Genomic DNA, 20,502 nt, shown 5'->3' with positions numbered 1-20,502 from the left:
GGCGCCGGGGCGCCTGGGCGCTCAGGGGGGCGCTCAGGGGCGCCCCAGCAAGTGGAGGAGCTGCGCGGCCGCCTCCCTTCCCTCCACGAGCCGCACCGCTCAGGATCTCCACTCAGGGAGGTAAGCGAGTGGAGCAGGGGCACTAGGACCATGTTCTGCTCTGCAGCGCCGGGTTTATCCCTCACTGCGGCACTGCTTTTCATTGGCGTTCCTGTTGGCAGGAAGGCTCAAATGCCTTCCCACAGTCTAGGACTCTCCCCACAGCCCGCTGGCTCCATGACGCCCATCTGGCCTCCGCTGCCGGCGGGGGGGGGGCCTCCGGACTGCAGGAGCGGGGCTCTCCCTGCTGGCTCCGTGGGGCCGGGAAGCCGGGCCTCTCTGCAGGCCGTGCTCTCCCCTTCCCGGCCCTGCGGCTCTCGGCTCAGCCGAGGTGTCGCCCCGAGGCCTTCCAGCTTGGGGGAGACGGCGAGCTCCTCCAGGGAAGGTAAGAGCTTTCCTCTTTTTTTTAAATGAAGGGGAAGAGCTGGAGGTGCAGAGTTATTTTTTTTAAAGAGTGGGGGTGGGGGCGTCCGAGGGATCCCTGCACCAGGGCGCCTGATGTGCCAAAGACGGCCCTGGCCGGAGGTTGCTGATGCCTAACCTAACAAATTCTTTATGCAAACCATCCCCCTCGTCTCACACACTCTCTCTCACACACACACGGAAAGTTGTTAGCAGTACCTAAATGAAACAGATTTATTACGAAAGGATTTATTGTAAATTCACTTTACTCCTCCATTATTTGGCTATGGGTTCTATTCTATCTTTATATTATCTACACACAACTGCACATGCACACATACAATCTGAAGTAAATATGCTCGGCTTAAATTAAATTATTCATCAGGAGAAACAAGGAAGGGAGAAAGTTAATCACTACAGAAACAGCAGGGCACTATCAAAAGCACTTTGTGGTAGAAGGTTCAGACCTTTTCTGCGACCTCTTCCTGCTTTTCGATGAAGAAAAAATAAGTTTGTCACTGCCTGTATTCAAAATGTAGGTGCTTAGTGGTTTAAAAAAAATACTCACCCAGACACTTTGACAGCTTCTATTACTGAGTATACTGTACTGTGCTTAAAGCAAATGCTAATGGGGACTTTTGTGAATGAAAGGCGCAACAATCTCAACACCCATGTTCTCCATCTTTCCCCTCTTTCCCTTGGAAAACAAACAAGTAAGACTGCATTAAGTTTCATCTCACGCTCAGCCTGAATATAAAGCCGGTTCTTTGAAAGGGCATTTTTCTGCTCCTTTCTTTGTCTTCAGATTCACAGGCTTAAACAGCATAGTAACTTTTGGACGTAGTGCAGCTTCCGCATTGTGATGTTCAGTGAGCTGCGTTCAGCTGTTGTATATTCATTTATGGAACTCAGTGGACGGCAGCAAACAAAAAGAGAGTACTCTAAGAGGCCATTAAGAAGAAGCTATGGTGAATAAGCTGAAAAAATATAGTAGACCTCCTCTTGAAGAATGGTTGCCTTAGCAATCAGTGATGCAGATGCAAGCCTTTAGTTTAAAAGGCATCGGTGAGAGAATATGAACTAACTGCAGCGTAAGTTCAGGTTCTGGCCTACATTGCAATGAAATGCTCTTGAAAAATAATAAAGAAGACAGGTGAAATATATATATTCTTGCCCCAAGGGTACAATGATTTTGTGCAATTTGCCTAGAAGTGTCTCAGTGAATTGCCATAGAACCTTTCAAGAAACCACAACCATGGTTACTCTTGTAGCGTGATGCATAAGCATTCTAACAGTAAAGGGGGGAAAGTTAAAGACAGAAGCAGTAATTGGAAAGCAGAATAAGCATCTGTGTTTGAGCTGCTAGCTGTATCAAATTCTCTGGGACTCTACATCTTACAAAACCCAAGACCAGGCATCCCCAGACTTCGGCCCTCCAGATGTTTTGGACTACAATTCCCATCTCCCCCGACCACTGGTCCTGTTAGCTAGGGATCATGGGAGTTGTAGGCCAAAACATCTGGAGGGCCGCAGTTTGGGGATGCCTGCCCAAGACCATCAGGATGAACACCTCAAGGCTTCTAAAAGAAAATAAAAGCATAAAGTTTACACTTGCAGGGATGTGGGAAACCAACTTTGGTCTTCCATGGCATGTCCACTGTCCACTCCAAGCATAATCCTATGCATTTCTACTCAGAAATAAGTTCAATTGGACTTATTCCCAGGTAAGTGTGTATAGAACTATGGACTAAAAACCTTTAAGCCTTGCCCCTCCCGAAATTCTGTGCCCATCACTACACAGTGGCTTGCACGACTGTATTAGGATAAGGTATCTATAGCCCCCTGGCCCTGCTGATGTGGATGTGTCCCATCTATACCCACTTATGAAAAGCTCATCCTCCTTTTGTCAAGCAAGGAGGGCAAAATCCACAGTAAAAGAAGTTTTGAAGAGACTAAAATGTTTGTGAAAATCCCCTACCTGGATTGATCTGCACTAAAAAACAAAAAACAAACAACTAACCATACCATACTACCAAGAACTCGATATTCCTCTATCTCTAGTTGTGTTGAGATATTTTTTAAAAGCTTTGGTTGGATATTTTCCAGAGTGCACACTCATTCAAATTGAGCATCATCACATTTTCCCCAACTGCTGCTTACTATTTTGGCTGATAGCATCATGTGTTCCAGTTTGACACATGCAGAGGGAAGTAGTCATCGCTGGCAGACACTATACAAAATGTTATTTCAACCCGAACAAATCTTTAAGCAGACGGGGACTTTGAAGAATTTTTTCTGTGTGATTCCTACAATTTTCCCCATACAATTCTTATACAGTACATTCTTATATAATAAGATAAGGCAGAGACTGTATTTTTGGTGCTCTGAGCAAGTCATTGCTGTTACAGTGCGCCTCCAACCTCTAGAGATGCTCAGGCCACCCTCTATGGAAAAGTTTACAAATTCTCCTAAGGCATATTTATGCTCCTGATAGGCAACTGGTTTGGGCAATGTAATATGAGGTCCCCAGGTCAACCTCATTCAGGCAACTCACAAAAGGAATCATCATCATGCCACCATCATTTATTAGTCACTTTTCTTTCATGTGCCTTCAGCTCAACTGAAGGTGGTGTGTACATCCATTCAAGGAGAAACAGGGGGTCTGTTTAACTTGGCATGTCTCCATGCCAAGACAAAAGTGTGGTGGGTCCTTATCTGAGACATGTTGTTTGCTGGTGACACAGCCTTGATAGGGAACTCCAAGGAAGCTCTACGGAGTCTCATATACCATTTTGCCCAAGATTGCATGATGTTCAGCCTTACCATCATCCTGATGAAGAGCAACATCCTGGGTCAGGACACTGCCAGCATTTCATGCATCTGCATTGGTGATCACCACACTTAAGGTGATAGACAATTTTGTCTATCTGGGCTCCACCATAACCAGCAACCTCTCCATCGACACTGAACTGGACAAGTGTATTGGCAAGACAGCTACAACAATTGCTCACTTCTCTAAAAGGGTGTGGGATAATATGATGTTAATGACCGATACCAAGATAAAGGTCTACCAGGCTTGTGTGTTGAGCATGCTGCTTTATGGTAATGAGACGTGCGTAACTTACACCCACCAGGACTGATGCCTCAAAGCCTTCTGATGCACCGTGTCAGGAAGAATTTGGGCATCATAGGGCAGGACAGTGTCTCAAACAAGATGTGCTCTCCCAAGCCCACATTCCCAGCATGTTTGCACTCCTGTCTCAGTGACATTTACGCTGGCATGGTCATGTCCAAAGAATGGAAGATAGCAGGATCCCCAAGAACGTGTTCTATGGGGATCTGGCTTCAGGCACCAGGCCCACTGGCAGACCAACTCTGAGTTACAAAGATGTCTGCAAATGTGACATGGAGTTTGGCAACATTAACCCCACTGTGTGGGAATCTCTTGCAGACAACCACATTGCCTAGAGACAATCAGTCAGGTCATGTATCCACAGCAGTGACCAGAGGAGTAATGACTGCTGGGAGGAGTACAGAAAGAAGAAATGCCATGGTGCACCTGCAGATGCCTTCATCTGCCCCAGCTGCAACAAAACATGTATCTCCCATATCAGCAGGCACTGTAACTCTTCAACAGTTTGACTTCACCTCCAAAGGTGCACTCTTCCACTATCTTCCAATAGAGACAGATGCCAGCCAGCCAGCCAACCAGCCAACCAACCAGGTCTAGAAATTTATGGGGTCCCTTATTAGCAGTTGTGCCTTTAACATTTACCAATTCAGGCTGCAACCCTTTACCCACCAGGGAGCAATCCCCATGGAATTCAGTGGTGCTCACTTCTGAGTCATGTACAATTATTGTGGCATGAATTCGCACTAGAAATCATGAGAGCAGGGACCACTTCTGAGCCACTTAAATACTAAGTATGCACGAAACTGCAATGTTTCATTGCAGAGGAGGAAGACAGAGAGAGAACCAGAGCAGGTGGCAGTTAAACAACTTTTCTCCCAGCATGAACCTCTTCTGAAGCAAAGCAAGACATTTTTCAGTTTAGTTGGGTGCTAGCTATTTGTAGAACATCAGTACTCAGAGAGTGCCCACAATGTCTTTGCAAAGGAGGAGGATGCAGAAAATACCAGAACTTTGGCACATCTTTGTGACCTTTCATTGGCCACACCCCATTACTTCTTAGTAGAAATACACTTTCACAAGTATATTAAGTTTTGTGTGAAAGGTAATAATTTATTTCTTTGTGTGATGCTTTGAACTTCACGTTGAAAAAGATCGAGCCACTAGTGAACCACAAAGGAACAGCGAGGGCAGTCTGGGGCAGTTCCCCAGCAACAACCCTGCTCCAATGAAGTTACACAACACTGATGTTGCCGCCTCAGCTGCATCAGAAGCTGAGGAAGAAGAAAGCAGCAACAAAACAGGAGAGTTATGGAGAACTCCTGTGGCAACGAGTGTCCCTGGAGTGTAACTGCAGGCAGGCAGGTGGATCAGTGCAGGGTGGGCTTTGCAAGCCTTCCGGCTCTTTCTGTTGCTGCCACCATTAGTTACTATGGGAGTTTTAGGCAAATGTAGGGATGGGGTGGGTTGAAGGAGCTGTGAGGAGCTGGGGGTTGGGACAAGGTGAAGATGAGGGGAGCGGCAGGTAGGCAGGTTTGGTGAGCAGTGCAAGTAGGGGAGGAGGCGCCTAGTAAAATCAAAATCAAAAATAGTGTTGTCACGCTGAAGCTAACCCATCTACTTCTATTTATGTTTTCTTTAAATATGCAGTGTAGTTTTTACAATACCTGAGTGGATCAGTTGAAAGGCTGCTTCGTGTTTCCAAGGAAGTCCTGAGATAATTGCAAAAGAATAAAATTAAAAATATTAAACACAGATTTTGACAAGCACAAAAAGAAAGTCCCATACCAAAATAAGTTGTTTAACATTTAAAGGGTTTTTTAAGCTGCATATTAGAATACACTGAATAATGTGATTTTAACTTGGATTTAAATCCTGCCAATTAGCTTTGAAAAACAAAGTTTTAGCTGAATGTCATATGCATAAAGATTTTCACCTGCCAAAGTAACGTTTTAGAGAACACAATTTTAGTGTAATTTGCTACAGTATAAGTATTTGAAACTTACAGTGTAAATATTATTTTTTATATCAGTCTCTAGTCTGCTACATCAGATTACAAATGTTATGTTTAACTGTATATGAATAATCTGCTATCATATTTTTATAGAGTCTGCTTGAGAGATTAAGAAAGCTTCGGTTTTTGTGCTGATGGTTTCAGTACAACTTTGAAACGGCTTTTGTTTACCTGTCATCCCCACTATTTAAAAAGTGCCATTGCAGTAAAAAACCACACAGCATATCAACCCAATAAAAACAACTGTAAACAAATTTAGAACACTAAAACCATGAACTAAAAATTACACAGCTAAAGACGTCTTAGAGTTGCCTCTCAGCATAACCTCCCTCATAGGACTGTTGTTGATCTTCAGCAATGTTTTATTCTGGATTGTTTTATTTGATGTTTTAATGTTTTGTAAACTGCTTTGGGATTTTTTTAAACAACAACAACAACGAGAGATTCTATTTGTAGGTTGGGTTCAGTATTAAGTAGTCTTGCCTAGACACCTTTTTCTGCCCCTTCACATTGGCACCATTATCAAAACCTTGTCTGCAGCAGTCCTTCATGTTGATGCTGCTTTTTCATCAGTGTCTTCAGCAAGAGTTCCATAAATGAGGAAATGGTGAGTAAATTCCAGCTACAATTTCCAGACAAGGTGCTACTGGAGAGTAATTTTCTGTGTCACCACAAGAAAAGGTGTAGGAGTCATGTGTGGCCAGGCTTTACGGGATCTTGGTTTGTTGGCAACCATCTGTCTCAGGAGACAATGGAGGAGTGCGCCTTTGGGGGTGAAGTCAAACTGTTGGAGAGTTACAGCGCCTGCTGTGGCTGTAGAGACCAATATGGGAGATGCATGTTTTGTTGCAGCTGGAGCAGATGAAAGTGTCCGCTAGCGCTGCTGCAGATACACCATGCCATGTCTTCTCTCTGCACTCCTCCCAGCATTCATTCATTCTCTGGTCACTGCTGACTGCTGATTACTGTAGAGCCTGGAGACAGTCAGGTCTTGTGTCCACAGCAGCAACCAGAGGAGGATTCTTTGCTCTGATGGAGAGGACCATTAGAAGGCCACAACCAGAAGTCCTTTGAGACAGATCCCCAGGAAACTCTGTCAGAAGAGTGTTTGAATTTGGAGGTGGTACTCAGGAGAAGTACAACCTTATTCCCTTAACCCCATATAAGAAAAAAATGAAGCACATCTATCATTGTGCGGATTTCCACCGCAAAGAGGAGCTGCAGGTGAGAATTTGTAGTTAGTGCATGCAGTGATTTTCACATGTGACACCAGCGTTGTACACACATGCATGAGTCCTCATAGGTGGGCAGCAGCAGGGCCCACAAGGATCACACCTGAACCAGGCCCCATAAACCCTCTGGGTGGCCCTGCAAAGGTGAACAGTTGTGTTGAAAGCACTCCTTGCCCAAGGTGCTGCATATTTGTCCTAGAGCTAGGCCTGCCTGCCCGCCTTATGTCTCAACCGGCCAGAGGAGTCCACTGGTGGACAGCATAGAAATGTAACAAATAATTAAATCGAACCCAGAAATTTTTTCAGACCACCTTAACCTGTGGCACCTTTGGCCTTACCTCTCCATTTCTCCAATTACCCTATGGGATAAAAATGCTATAAGAAATGGCATGATTCAAACAAGTTTATAGGCAAGGAAAATGACAAGAGATTAAGAACCAGATGAAATCTGCCCTCCTCTGGCTTTATGCAAAGGAAATCATCAAAGGCCCTTTGAAGTGGCTGTTCAGCATGGCCTCCGATGGTGCCTTTGAGGGCTGACATCCTGATGCGGGTGCTGATGTTTTGCTTTATCTGGTCTAGCATGCCACACACAGCATGTTGCTTCCCCAGACGGAAACAGTAAAGATATTTGTTTGCAGTGGTTGGGGGAAAAGATGTCCACTGTAGCAGTAAAATGGTATCCAAGGCAGGAAATGAAAGATGAACATAGGGCTCTTCACCTGGAATCAATGGCAGTTAAAATATGAGCTCCCTCCAGGCATTTTATAATAGCCTTCAAGATTTGAAAGAGGCCATACTGGTATGTGCAGATGTAATATTAACTAGGAGAAAATTGAATATCTATTTAATGTGGCTCTTTCCTCAGAAAGAAATCAGGATTCATTTTCCATTGCTAATACAGTACAAGACACAGAAAGACATTGTGTGGAAAACCTGTATTACACAGTTGCTATTCCTGGCATATCAGAAACACCAGAAATAGCTACAGAGATTACCGACTTGAGTTTGTAACTTATTCTTGACCTAGACAGACTGTCTGCAAAAATTAAAAGCAAAAGTAATGCTTTTGTAATCTGCCTGCATGTGCAACCCTTACTAGCATAAGTAGTCTCAATTGCTCCATGTGCAATAATCCCCATGGAGTTTAAAAGATGCTCTGTATAGAGAGAAAGGCCGGACAGGAGCACGACGTGAATTAATTGATTTTATCAAAGATGGGTGTTAACTGGGATCACTGTGATTTACATACACATGAGGAAATTGTCCCTTTCATCTTTAATATATACTGTATATACATACTTACTATGAAGAATAATGGTTGTATAGAATCAGGAAACACACACAATTTTTTTTAAGAGCGTTTCATTAAATACAAGGCTCTCCAGGAGAAAACGCATGAAGAAATACAAGAGAAAATTGCTCACAGGGAAAGCCTTGATATTTTATTTCTCAGCTCTTTTCAAACGGCTGGTAGAATTAGGTAACCAATTTACCTTTGCTGCTGTAATGCTGCAGGCTTACTCTATTTGAATAGGAAATCTAGGACTCAGGGTACACTGCTATAAATAATATTATGTTGGTCTTTTAAAATTTTAATAAAACATGTGCTAAAGAACCTTTTTCCAAAATAAAAAATAAAGAGACGATAAACCGTTATTCTGTTTCTTTCTCTTAGGTAAAAACAGATTCACACTTTAGATGATAAACATTCATATTGAAAGTCTTTCACAATTTATTGCAACTGATTCTGTGCAACAGGGACTGTGCTTCATTAGACTATTAGAAACATGTTTGAAATCCTGAAACTGAAGGTGGCTCATACTTTGCAAAGTTTTTTAGTTGACAGTTGAAAATAGAATCAACTGAGCAATGGGTCATAAATGAAATTGTGAGTGCCTTCTTTTGTGGCCTTCATAACCCAAAGGTAAGTTGCACTTACATGGTGAAACCACCACACCATTACATACAGCTGTTTCATACACAAAATTCCCATGGTGAATTTCAGTTTGCAAATGGATACTTTATCATAATGCATAATGTGGGCTTCTCTGTTTATACATAGGCAGTTAAAAAAAACACCACGATTTACTGTTACAAAATAAATCTGTCATTTCCCAGATACCATTTTAAGTCAACCTACACAATTTCATTTTTTTGACAAGCAAGCTTTTCTCCCCGCACTAGCATCCATTAGAGTTGCTGAAGTATTCTTTTTCCATAAACACTTGGAGGCAAAATTAAAATAGTGATTCCTCAAAGCACTCCTTGGAAAAGACCCTGATGTTGGGAAAGACTGAGGGCACAAGGAGAAGGGGACGACAGAGGATGAGATGGTTGGACAGTGTTCTCGAAACTATCAACATGAGTCTGACCAAACTGTGGGAGGCAGTGGAAGACAGGAGTGCCTGGTGTGCTCTGGTCCATGGGGTCACGAAGAGTTGGACACGACTAAATGACTAAACAACAACAAAATATTATCTGCTAATGATCATCCTCAGAAACAAGATCATTTTACTATGCTTATGCTGAAATCCCATTTAGTGGAAGCCCTTTAAATTTTCATTTTTTTAGAAAGCTCTCTCACTTGCTTTTGTTTGGCATGACCACAGCATCAATGATAGCTGCCACTTCATTAGTCAGTACCTGTATCCCACACAAGGGAATTTTAATGTATGGTGCCATCTAACTTCTTTCATTTTTTTTCATTTTTTTAAAGGGGGTAAACCAGTAATTAAAGCACCTACACTGTAATACAGCAAGACAATCTTACTTGGCTACGAGTGATCGCCAAAGAACAGTAATCAGGAAGTAAGTTAGGGGCACAGGAAGTTGCCTTATTCTAGGTCAGAGCATTCGTTCAGTATTATTTACTCTGACTGGCAGTGGCTTTCCAGGGTTTCAGACATGGATCTCATCCAGCCCTTCATGAGATGCCATGTATTGAACCTGGCACCTTGTCAGGCATGGAGAGTCCTCTCCTCCCTTCAGTAACTTCACAGACAAGAATTAATGAGATTATATTTTATAGTCCTTTTTATTCAGGCATCTGGTTACAAGCAAAAATCCACATCTCTCCACAAGGAGAGCAGTTGGCTACTCTAAATCCTCCCCCTTCTGTCCCTAGCAACATCCTGGGCACCAACAGGAAATTCCTCCTCTCCACATTCTTTGTCTCTAATATGGACAGACCTCCTAGTTCTTGGGGAGGGAGGGTCCCCTACACACTCTAATGACGTCTCTGATGGCTGTTCTCTCCCTTCTGTCTCTCTTCCCATTATTTTGTAACTAGGCAACTCCTGTCGAAACTGCTGGAGTCTCTCTCTGCTCCCGAAACTGCTAGAAATTGGGTGGGGGGGCCTCCCCCTCCTCTTCAGAGAGGAGCTGATCTGCCTGATAATGCATCCCCCAATCCTCTGATTCAGACCGTACCCTGACACACCTTCTGTATACAAAGCAGATTTTCTCTCACTGAGCTATGGTCCACCCCCACCCCCCAGCTTTCTAATTTAGGCACAATGCAGCATGTGTCTGTTGTTTAGGAAGCAATTACAGGGACAATAAGCTCCTAAATAAAGACACAGTGGCCTTATACAGGACAGTCATGTGTTCCACTGCATTTTAAATGAAAAACTGTTTACAGCAATCAACCATTCCCCGCTCCAAAACAACAGAGGAAAAAACTTGGATAATAGTGAGTGGGTTAGCAATTGTGTCATATAGATTCTGTGTAAAAAGTGAAAATAAAGGAAAGCAATTCTATACTAAAAGAGCAATTCTAACCTTTGATTTGTCATGCTGGTGAGGATTTTGAGGAGGCAGAGGGATGAGGCTCCACCGGCAAAGCAGCATCCCAATGTACCTGCCCAATGATGGCAGAAGCCACTGCTACCAGTATCCCTGCCATCAGTAGTAAGTACAAACTTTCAAAATTGGGCATTTCAGGAACAAGTTGGAGCCATCACAGGATCAGCTGGATCGCGAATCAGCCCGACCCCTATCATGTGATGTCAACAGGCCTGCTCCGAGCCTCTGGCCTCTTCACCCCCACCTTCTGTGGGGCTGTGGGTGCAGTGGTGGACACATACCTGGATCAATTTACCTACCACTGCTGTCAAAAGCTTTGAACTGTGCTCTAGATGCCTACTGCAAAGACAATTCCAGCTCCAATATATAAACAGCATCAAAAGATACAGGACACATATATTGACACATACCGGTAATTTTGAAGTAACGGTGCTGATCTGTTTTCCCCCTGATCTATAAATTCACTTATAAAAATGTATATATCTTCCAGACAGGACACAATTTCAACACATCTTGTAATTCACAGCATGTATAATTTTAAAAGAGTGTTGCTTCCCTCCCTGTTCCCTTTGTTTGCTTTCAGCCCAGTCCAGAAGAAGGGAAGTGATGAATTTTAAGGAGGCTTCTCTGTATAAATGTCTTCTTGCCTCTCTTTGTTAATGTGACAATTCTCAAGGGTGAACTTAATTTACTTGTAATTAAGTTTCATTTAATATAGCCTTCACATGAAAGTGTCAGCAGATTTGTGAATATGACCTCAACATAATACATTTTTTAAAAACTGTCTTAAGAATATTGTTACTAGAACATTTAAACATCCTCTCTGCCTCTTCGTGGAGTGACAATTTGTTGTACAAAATGAAGATATGCTAAAGAGACACTAAGCCGCACTGATTAGCTGATCGCCTCTGTAGAACCTTGATTGTGCTGAGTGACACTAAGCATTTTTGTGACCTCGAGGGAATTAGAGTACAGATACAAAACAGCTTGTGTACAAATGCATTAAAAATAGCACATGTTATTTCCAAAACCAGAGGAAAAAACTAGGTGGTCTAAATAATTACACCCCTGTAGGAAAGTGATGGTACTCTTCTTTACTTGCCTATGGGCGCAGGTTTGTTCTAGGTTTTAAGATTATTATTTTTCTAGGAATGGTCTGGCTTCAGGACATCAGCTAGGGTCATTCCCCAAATATGAAAATATAAGGGAAAGACATAGCCCAGTCCCAAGTTAAGGACAATTATTTGTCCTGTGAATTGATGACACAAGCAGCAGCTAGAACTAGAAGCAAAGGCACCTTCACAATTCATGACTTAAGTCCTAATTCTATGCACACTTTCATGGAAGGAAGAAACATTTATTTAGCATGCTTTAACCAAGTCCTTACTCCATGGATAAGCATGGGTATATTCCATTTCACCTTTATAATACCCTATGAAGTTTATTTTATTATTATTTTATTGCTTTTGAAGGTGAAAACCTTCTCAAGGTGTTTTACAAAATAAAAACATACATCATGAAACAGTAAAATATCAACTAAAACAATATCATTAAAATATTCCAAATCAAAATAAATTATTAGTAAGATATATACAATATAAAACCAGCATCAGTTAAAGCAGACTGGAAGAGTTTAGGTGAACTGCATGCAACTCACTTCTTGGCTGAATGGGAATTTCAGTCTTCCTTGTCCAAATCCCAACATTCTACTCAGTAATCACAGGAATTCTCACTGAATCCCGTGGTGTTTGTTTCTGAGTAAGCATGCATATAACTGAGCTACAAATCTCAAATACATCTAAGGACAGGCCATTTGAAACTTGCCATGGATGTCACAAACACACAACTAGAATGTTTAGCCTGTGCCTTGTGCATATGGTAGATATAGCATTTTCCAGCTGCTCATCTACTCTCTGAGAAATGCCTAGAAAAATATGTGAATACTTTTTGTCTCAAATATATCTGTCTCTTCATGTCTGCTGTTTTCCGGCTCTCATTTCCTTTATTTCAAGTGGAAGCATTTGAAAAAAAATATGGACATAAACATACCTCAACACAAACATGTCATATGTCTTGACTCTTGCATGCCCATACAAATTAAGCATTCTGCCACACCCATCATCCCATATTGCCCAAACTTTGGAACGGGTTGCCAAATCATTTAACTATTTTGGGAGCCAACTGTAGGTACAAGAATGCAGGTACGGTATATAGTATCATTAGCATCCCATCATACTCTGCTTCACTGCTGTATTTCATAATGTGTCGTGTGACGATCAAAGCTATACCCCAGGAATTTTAGCTATTTCTAGTAGATCCACAAGCATTCATTCATTCATGTTCATTCATTCCAGTAACAGAAGCCAATGAATAAAGCAGACTTGTAAAGCTTCAGCATCCTCCTCTTCATCTATCCCTATCACACTTCCAGCTAATTCTTCAGCTTTATGACAGCTTTATAATGATGGGATAAACAAAACCCATTCAAAGAATGGACTTTCATCTTTTGGAGCCTTCTAGAACTGTGTTTCATCATCCATGATTTACCATAAGTGTTCTGGATAACTGAAATAATCTTGTTCAATAACTCATAGGGGTACCTTTCAACATTTTAGGCAATTATTATACCAAGGTCCGATTTATAAGTCACATTCTTCAGCCTGAAATAAAATAAGTCTGATTATAGTTCTGTTCGTCCTGAAATTATAAGAATTCTATATTACAGTTCAGGAACAGAATGGGTTTGGTATATTCCATATTTTTTTTTAAAAAAACACACACACGCTTGCACTTAAAGAGCAAGAAAAATAACATGAGTACGGTAGCAGGACATGAAGCTGTCTAACCGAGAGGGTCAAAGGCTCCCTGCAGTTGACAATCTATAGATTTTGGAACACATTCACAATGGGGAATCTTTTCTTCTCTTATTCCTATTTCAAACAGGGGGAAATGGGACAAAGATAATTATATTTAAGTAGTGAAATTGGTTGGAAAGGCTCTTATCTTCAAACACAAGAAATGCAGCCAAAAAGGCCCAGACAGTGTTTGATTCGGGCTTTCTCAGTGAAGCCTTTAAATTCTTGATATGTGAAAGTGAAGTGCCATAATAATAATAATAATGATGTAGCAGGTGATAGCAGTGGAAAGAGATCAGCTGGCAATTAGAAAGCAGCTTTTTTCCAGCTGTAGTTACCACATCAGTGCCCACCTTCTGCCTTTCAATAAGGCACCCTAAATTGTCTGGAAGTAAATGGCTTAAATAACCACATTTTAAAAATTATTTTAACAAAGTGGCTTGCTTACACAGAATATTTGCATCATGGAATCATTTAAGTCACCACCACCACACACCCCAGTTCTACACCAACATCAGGGGAACAATTTTGTACAATTAATTGGAACAAAGACCATGAAAGTAATGAAAGGTGGAATTGGAGCAAATTACCAGCTTTCCATGAAAGGGATTGAAGCCTGTGAAGATTTTGGGCACACTTACATGGAGCATTTGCAAAGGCTCAAGCCCCTCCAGATGCCTCCTCCTCTCGGTCCTCAAGGCAGAAGTAGGAGGATGTGACAGTGTTGATGGCCTTAGAGCATGGGTAGGCAAACTAAGGCCTGGGGGCCGGATCCAGCCCAATCAACTTCTAAATCCGGCCCGCGGACAGTCCGGGAATCAGCATGTTTTTACATGAGCAGAATGTGTCCTTTTATTTAAAACACATCTCTGGGTTATTTGTGGGGCATAGGAATTCATTCTTTTTTCTTTTCAAAGTAGAGTCTGCCCCACCCCCAGGTCTGAGGGACAGTGGACCAGCTCCCTGCTGAAAAGGTTTGCTGACCCCTGCCTTAGAGCTTACTTTTCTGCTGTGGACTTCACTGGGACTACGTTTTCCACCTTTACCAGCCGGAAAGTAATGCTAGTTCTGTTTTCACTGACATGGCTTGCTTGTGCAGTGACTTGGAACATCCCTGGCGCCTGCACTTCCTATTTTCCTCACTCTCTTCAAATATTTTTAATAATGCACATTATATAGACCAGCTTTGTTTTGTTTTTGCTGGAATATATGATGCCTGCAGGCATTATGAACTCACAGTTCATAACAAGGAGGATGAATAGCTAAAACTGTTCACCAAGATGTCCTCTTTCTACTAAAGATATTATTTCTTTGCACCAGTTTATACATACATACATAGTCAACCTATCTAGTCTACTGGTTTTTACTTTATACAATGGTCAAACCTAATTTTTGTTATTCTGTAGCCCTGAGACAATTTTGTTTGTGTTTGAATAAGATGAGAGGATTGGGTGGTGGTGAAGGAGAAGAAAAAGAGCAGAGTAGCAATCTTGTCAATTTCATGGGCAGCTGGCATTGATAGGACTCGGCTGACAGCTCACTGATTAACTAAGAACAAAGAAGATTAAAATTGCTTTAATCAGACTCTTCATGCCTAGCTACCAAACAAACTTGTCAGAAACATCTGCCACATTTAGGAAAAGTCCTCAGCAACTGTGTTACCCATGCTCACAAAATCAAAAGTACGTGGCACCTTATTATGAACACAGAATGCAAAGTTCATGTACAACCAGAACGGAACAATACGAAATTGCTTTACTTAATACAAAACAAGGAGCTATTACAAGAAATCTGTTGTTATGGAAGGTCATTTGCTATATCTGATCAAGGTTATGGTTTGCTTCAGGCACAAAACGGTGTATTTGATTTCCAATTTGTATCTAAGGACCCACAACTGGGTTGTGACCTGGACCAAAGTGCAAACATTTGCAGCATACAATCAATTTAACTCTGTATTATTATTTTAAAAAAATGAGGGTGAAGGAAAATGGAGAGTGGGAGATACAGGAAGACAGACAAATATGACAAAAACATGTTTAGTTATGTTGCAGGCTGAGGGTAAAGTTGGAACTCAGTTCTGAAAAAGCTGAAAGATCATCCTGTGAACTTTTCCATTTCTGACAGGATATTGTAAGAAAGTACTTGAGAAATCATTATGGATGGATATTAGCTAGTAGGTTAGTAGGTAAAGGACCCCTGGATGGTTAAGTTCAGTCGAAATCAACTATGAGATGTAGCGCTCATGTCTGCTTTCAGGCTGAGGGAGCTGGCGTTTGTCTGCAGACAGCTTTTCTGGGTCATGTGGCCAGCATGACTAAACCGCTTCTGGCGCACGGAGCTTTGTAACGAGTGCCAGAGAGCATGGAAATGCTGTTTACCTTCCTGCCACAGTGGTACCCATTTATCCAATCATATTGGTATGCTTTTGAACCACAGTAGGTTAGTACAGAGGACACACAGGTTCAAATCTCCACTCTGTCACAAAGCTCATTGAATAATCTTAGTAAGGTCACAACTGCTTTGAGAATAAAATGGGGAAGGGAAATTAGACCTATGTGCCACACCCTGAGCTCTTTGGAGGAAGAGTGAAAAAAAATGGAATAAGCAATACAATGAAACATTAAGGATAAGTTCTAAATACAAAAAAGAAAAACCAGGTCCTAAGCACTGGACAAAAGAGAAAAGCAACAAATCCCTGTTCAGAAAAGCCAGGAATTAAATCAGCAGATGGAATTGAAAATGTGTCAGAAATAAAGAAGCAGGTAGCGTGAAACTTAAAAAAATGCTTGGATCCTAAGCATCCCTTCCATCAATGGAAAGACTCCTTCCATTTTCAGAAGGACCTCTGCTCTAGTTGAGATTTCCATCAGTGAAAGGAGAGAGGCGGTTTGTGTTGATTCCCTCTCCCCTTTGCAAAGGCTCCCCCAACACAACCAGTTTCCAGGGGAGCACATAGGTCCACTTCCAAAAGTGAAGATTTGCAATATAAGTGGAAGGATAAAATGTTCTGTGAACACTTGAGGAAGTGTTAGCAGCCTTTGCAGTGCAGGACTACAGTGTATCAGGAGTTACTTTACAGCAGGCATAGGCAAACTCAGCCCTCCAGATGTTTTGGCACTACAACTCCCATCATCCCTAGCTAACAGGACCAGTGGTCAGGGATGATGGGAATTGTATTCCAAAACATCTGGAGGGCCGAGTATGTTGATGCCTGCTTTACAGTATGAGAAACAGGGTGAATAAGGCAAATAGTTGAGTTGCTCATAAAAACATTTTGAGACAAGCTTGCTCAAAGCCTTGCACAGGGGTTTGTGTAAAGGGAAGAAAATTTTAGATTCATTTAAGTAGCAAAATGTGTTATATAAGTAGTCTTTGTCATCTTGGGAAATGGAAATAACCATTGTGAATGTGTGTTTATCTTGCCAGTCTGAGTACTTCTCAGAAGAGGAATGGGAGAAAATGTTGCATATGGCTTCTTGTTCTTCAATCTAGCACAGAAGTGTGGTTTTCAAACAAAAACTTAAAATAAACTAAACATGAAAATTGGCAAGAAAAACCTATTTGCATTTTTGTCTCCAACTTTCCTTAAACCTAATGGAAGCAATCCTTAAAGTCAACTAGAAACTTACTGTGATTGCCTACACCTCTGATTTTATGTGGACACACTTTTAGTTTACTTTTAACATCTCTTCAGTGACTTACACATTTACCAAGGTGCAATTTTTTTGAAATTGTGCAAAAAACAAAACAAAAACACACCACACCCCAAAACCCAAAACACCCTCAAGTGACGTATATAATATAATGTAATTAATTAATCAATCAATCAATCAGTGAAGAGACTATATTTAGCTCACAGAGAAAGAGGAGGGTTTAGGGCAGTGTGTCCAGTTCTGCCACACTGGGCACTGAGCCTAGGTGGTGTTGCAGTTATGACATAGCGAATTGAGCAGACTGGAAAGCAAGAGGTGGAGGAGCACTAAATTTTGGCCTTGCACAGGGTGCTGCTGAAATCTGAAAGACCAAAGTCTGCCTGACAGAGAAACTGCTTTATCCAATAATCATGTCTCCACCAAATCTGAACTTAGCTGTTGTGTCCCTGAATCCGGTGCCCTACTGATTTGTCAATATTGTCTGTTGCAAAGTACCTCATTAAAAATGTGTTGCTATTTTTAACTAGTGAATAAATTCCACTGTATTATGTAGAAAATTAAAGGCCAGGATTCAAAGAGCCATTTCAGTATACCCAAGGGCTTATGCACACCCAGAAGCATTTCTGAATGCTTTTCTTTGAACAGCAGCTGCTGTGACCCACATTTTATATTACGAAGTGCTTTTGAAATTCTTCTGTTTCAAAAGCACACTGCCATACGGCATGAGAATAGCCCACTGTTACCAAAAATCCCAAAAACAACATGTAGTACCTTCATTCTGCAGACACACAGAACTTGTTGATTGTGTATGGGTTGTTGTTTTTGTTTAATCCAAGCCTATCTAATAAATTAGAAAACAAACCCAAAACTCTTCCCCGGGCTGAATTTATTTAACCTTGTCTAAAAATATGAAATGGATTTAGCTCAAGATTTGCAGTATAAGCATGAGAAGGGATAGCAAAAGTGGTGCCTTCAGATGTTCCAGACTGCAACTCCCATAATCTCTGACCATTGGCCATTCTGGCTGATGGGAGCTGTAATCCAGAATAACTGCCCAAGCTGGCTATCACTGCTCTAATGACTCAACAAACATTTTTACTGAGTTAAAATCATTTTCCCATAGTTTTTCATACCTGTGTTGTTTATGTATAAAGTCTGGTACTGTGACCTCACAGTGGCTTCTATAAATTTAAAGTGTGCACAATCTCTGCCTTGTTTGCAGATACAGCAGTAACCCAACATATGAAAGTCCGCTATTCCTTAAATTTTCCATTCATACCTGCAGGTTAAGTTTTGTAGATCAACACTAGACTCAATGACAATGAAAACAGTGAACATATCTAAAACAGGTCTGTAATTTTCATAAATTGTAACAGATGGTGAAGCATTCACTAGACTAGAGGAACTGCCATAGCTCTGAAGAAAAAAATGATATTCTATTCTAACTATTTTCAGTGTTACTGGGCCTTTTTTTTAAAAAACGAGAACAGACCAATAACAGGTAAGACTAATGGTAGCTATCTTCTTCTTTTTTTGCATTTTAGAGACGTGCAAACACAAAACAGAAATGACAATCTCAACCAGAAATGCTGAACAACTCTGTGAATGTTTTGGAACTTACAGCATCAGAGCTCCCTCTAGCTTCCATACACAGGTATCCTTGTGGAATGCAAGTTGCATTATTTTTTAGAATGGAAGTTGTTCTTGATTAGCCTATTTATAGCTCTTTCAAATCCCAATGCAGAAAGAGGCACATTTTGAATTACTATGACTCACATACTGTTGCATTTTTATAGTTTTGACAAGACTGACAAGATTGAATGCTAAATGCTAAACACTGCTGTTTGTTAAAAGCAATAATGTATTATGACTCAGCATGCATTAATCATAAGTTTGGTGTGTAGGCAGCACCATCTTTTTAACTAAAAAAACAACAACAGTGAATGAAACAAAATGCACAACAGCTTACATTCTGGAAATGCATAAGCCACATTATGAACCACCGACTCCAGCTGCAGAAGTAGCCTTGTGGAATCAAAGCTAAAACAAGTGGCAAACTCACTTGTGGAGCAGACACTCCTAAGCCTACAGCAAATCCTGAGGTGCTCAGGCAAGGATTAAGCCTGTGAACCATGCAGGCTAAAGGATAAAGGAGTAGCCAGCTAGATTAGCAAAGTTTAACACCAATCAGCCAGAACAAAGCCCAAGGAATCTTCCTTGACTTCTGTAACATGCGCCTTCCAGGTGAACGTGCCCATAGATTTAAGAAACTCTGCTGTTTTACTTCTGCTACTAGTTACAGGCCTTCCATTTGTCTCTCATGTCTCTTGCTCCCTTACCTATCAACTACTTCTTTCACATACTGTACTGCCCTTTCTCCAGGTCTAGGAGACCTTAAGAGCAAACATTTCGCAGGGCTCCACAGATTCCTGCCATCCTGCTTTTGAGTTGCAGACTTTTTACAGATTCCCAATCAGGTTGCATGTTGAAGTCACTTTTGCATCCCTTAAAGATTCTGCAGTCTCTCTCTCTCTCTCTCTCTCTCTCTCTCTCTCTCTCTCTCTCTCTCTCTCTCTCTCTCTCTCTCTCTCTGTAATTATTATTAAATAGTGATTGCAGGAAGTGATGAGAAGGGTGCATGCCCATAAAGCACAGTAACGGAAGTAGGTCACTCCAGCGCAGACATGTCCCAGCTGAGCAATTGATAAGCCATGGTGCCCAAGTTCAGGGAATAAAAGAGCAAAGACTGGAATTAATGCCCTAGCCAGCACAGCACCTCACAATGTAAGGAAGGCGAAAGGGGAAAGAGACAGTTGTATACTCCAAGACCAAAATTAATCTACGTTTACGTGAAACAAATATGTTTGTGCAATTCACTTCATGTTTTGTTACATTTCCGCAGCAAGGACTTAGAAAATAATGCAAAATAAATATACTCAATTTAAGACTACATTAAAAAAAAATGTAGAACCTTTTAATGAGGGTGAAAGAGGAGAGCGCAAAATATGGTCTGAAGCTCAACATCAAAAAAACCAAGATCATGGCAACTGGTCCCATCACCTCCTGGCAAATAGAAGGGAACGAAATGGAGGCAGTGAGAGATTTTACTTTCCTGGGCTCCTGGATCACTGCAGATAGCAACAGCAGTCACGAAATTAAAAGACGCCTGCTTCTTGGGAGAATAGCAATGACAAACCTAGACAACATATTAAAAAGCAGAGACATCACCTTGCCAACGAAGGTCTGTATAGTTAAAGCTATGGTTTTCCCAGTAGTGATGAATGGAAGTGAGAGCTGGACCATAAAGAAG

At 41.4% G+C, this 20,502-nt stretch overlaps 1 protein-coding gene across 7 annotated transcripts in view; it reads right to left on the bottom strand.

Annotated features, from left to right (window-relative positions):
• Nucleotides 1-20,502, bottom strand: part of IQSEC1 (IQ motif and Sec7 domain ArfGEF 1) — a 321,903-nt gene that overhangs the window by 164,422 nt on the left and 136,979 nt on the right. For 5 of the 7 annotated variants that reach the window (XM_035106280.2, XM_035106282.2, XM_035106288.2 and 2 more), the window contains one exon: nt 5,299-5,343. The exons of the other annotated variants lie outside the window; for them this stretch is intronic. In XM_035106280.2, the coding sequence (XP_034962171.2) occupies nt 5,299-5,343 (45 nt within the window). The remainder of the gene's footprint in view (nt 1-5,298; nt 5,344-20,502) is intronic. 7 annotated transcript variants of the gene reach the window in all.

This window comes from Zootoca vivipara, chromosome 2, assembly GCF_963506605.1.
Source record: "Zootoca vivipara chromosome 2, rZooViv1.1, whole genome shotgun sequence".
Classification (NCBI taxonomy): Eukaryota; Metazoa; Chordata; class Lepidosauria; order Squamata; family Lacertidae; genus Zootoca; species Zootoca vivipara.
This window is presented reverse-complemented; position numbering and strand designations above follow the sequence as displayed.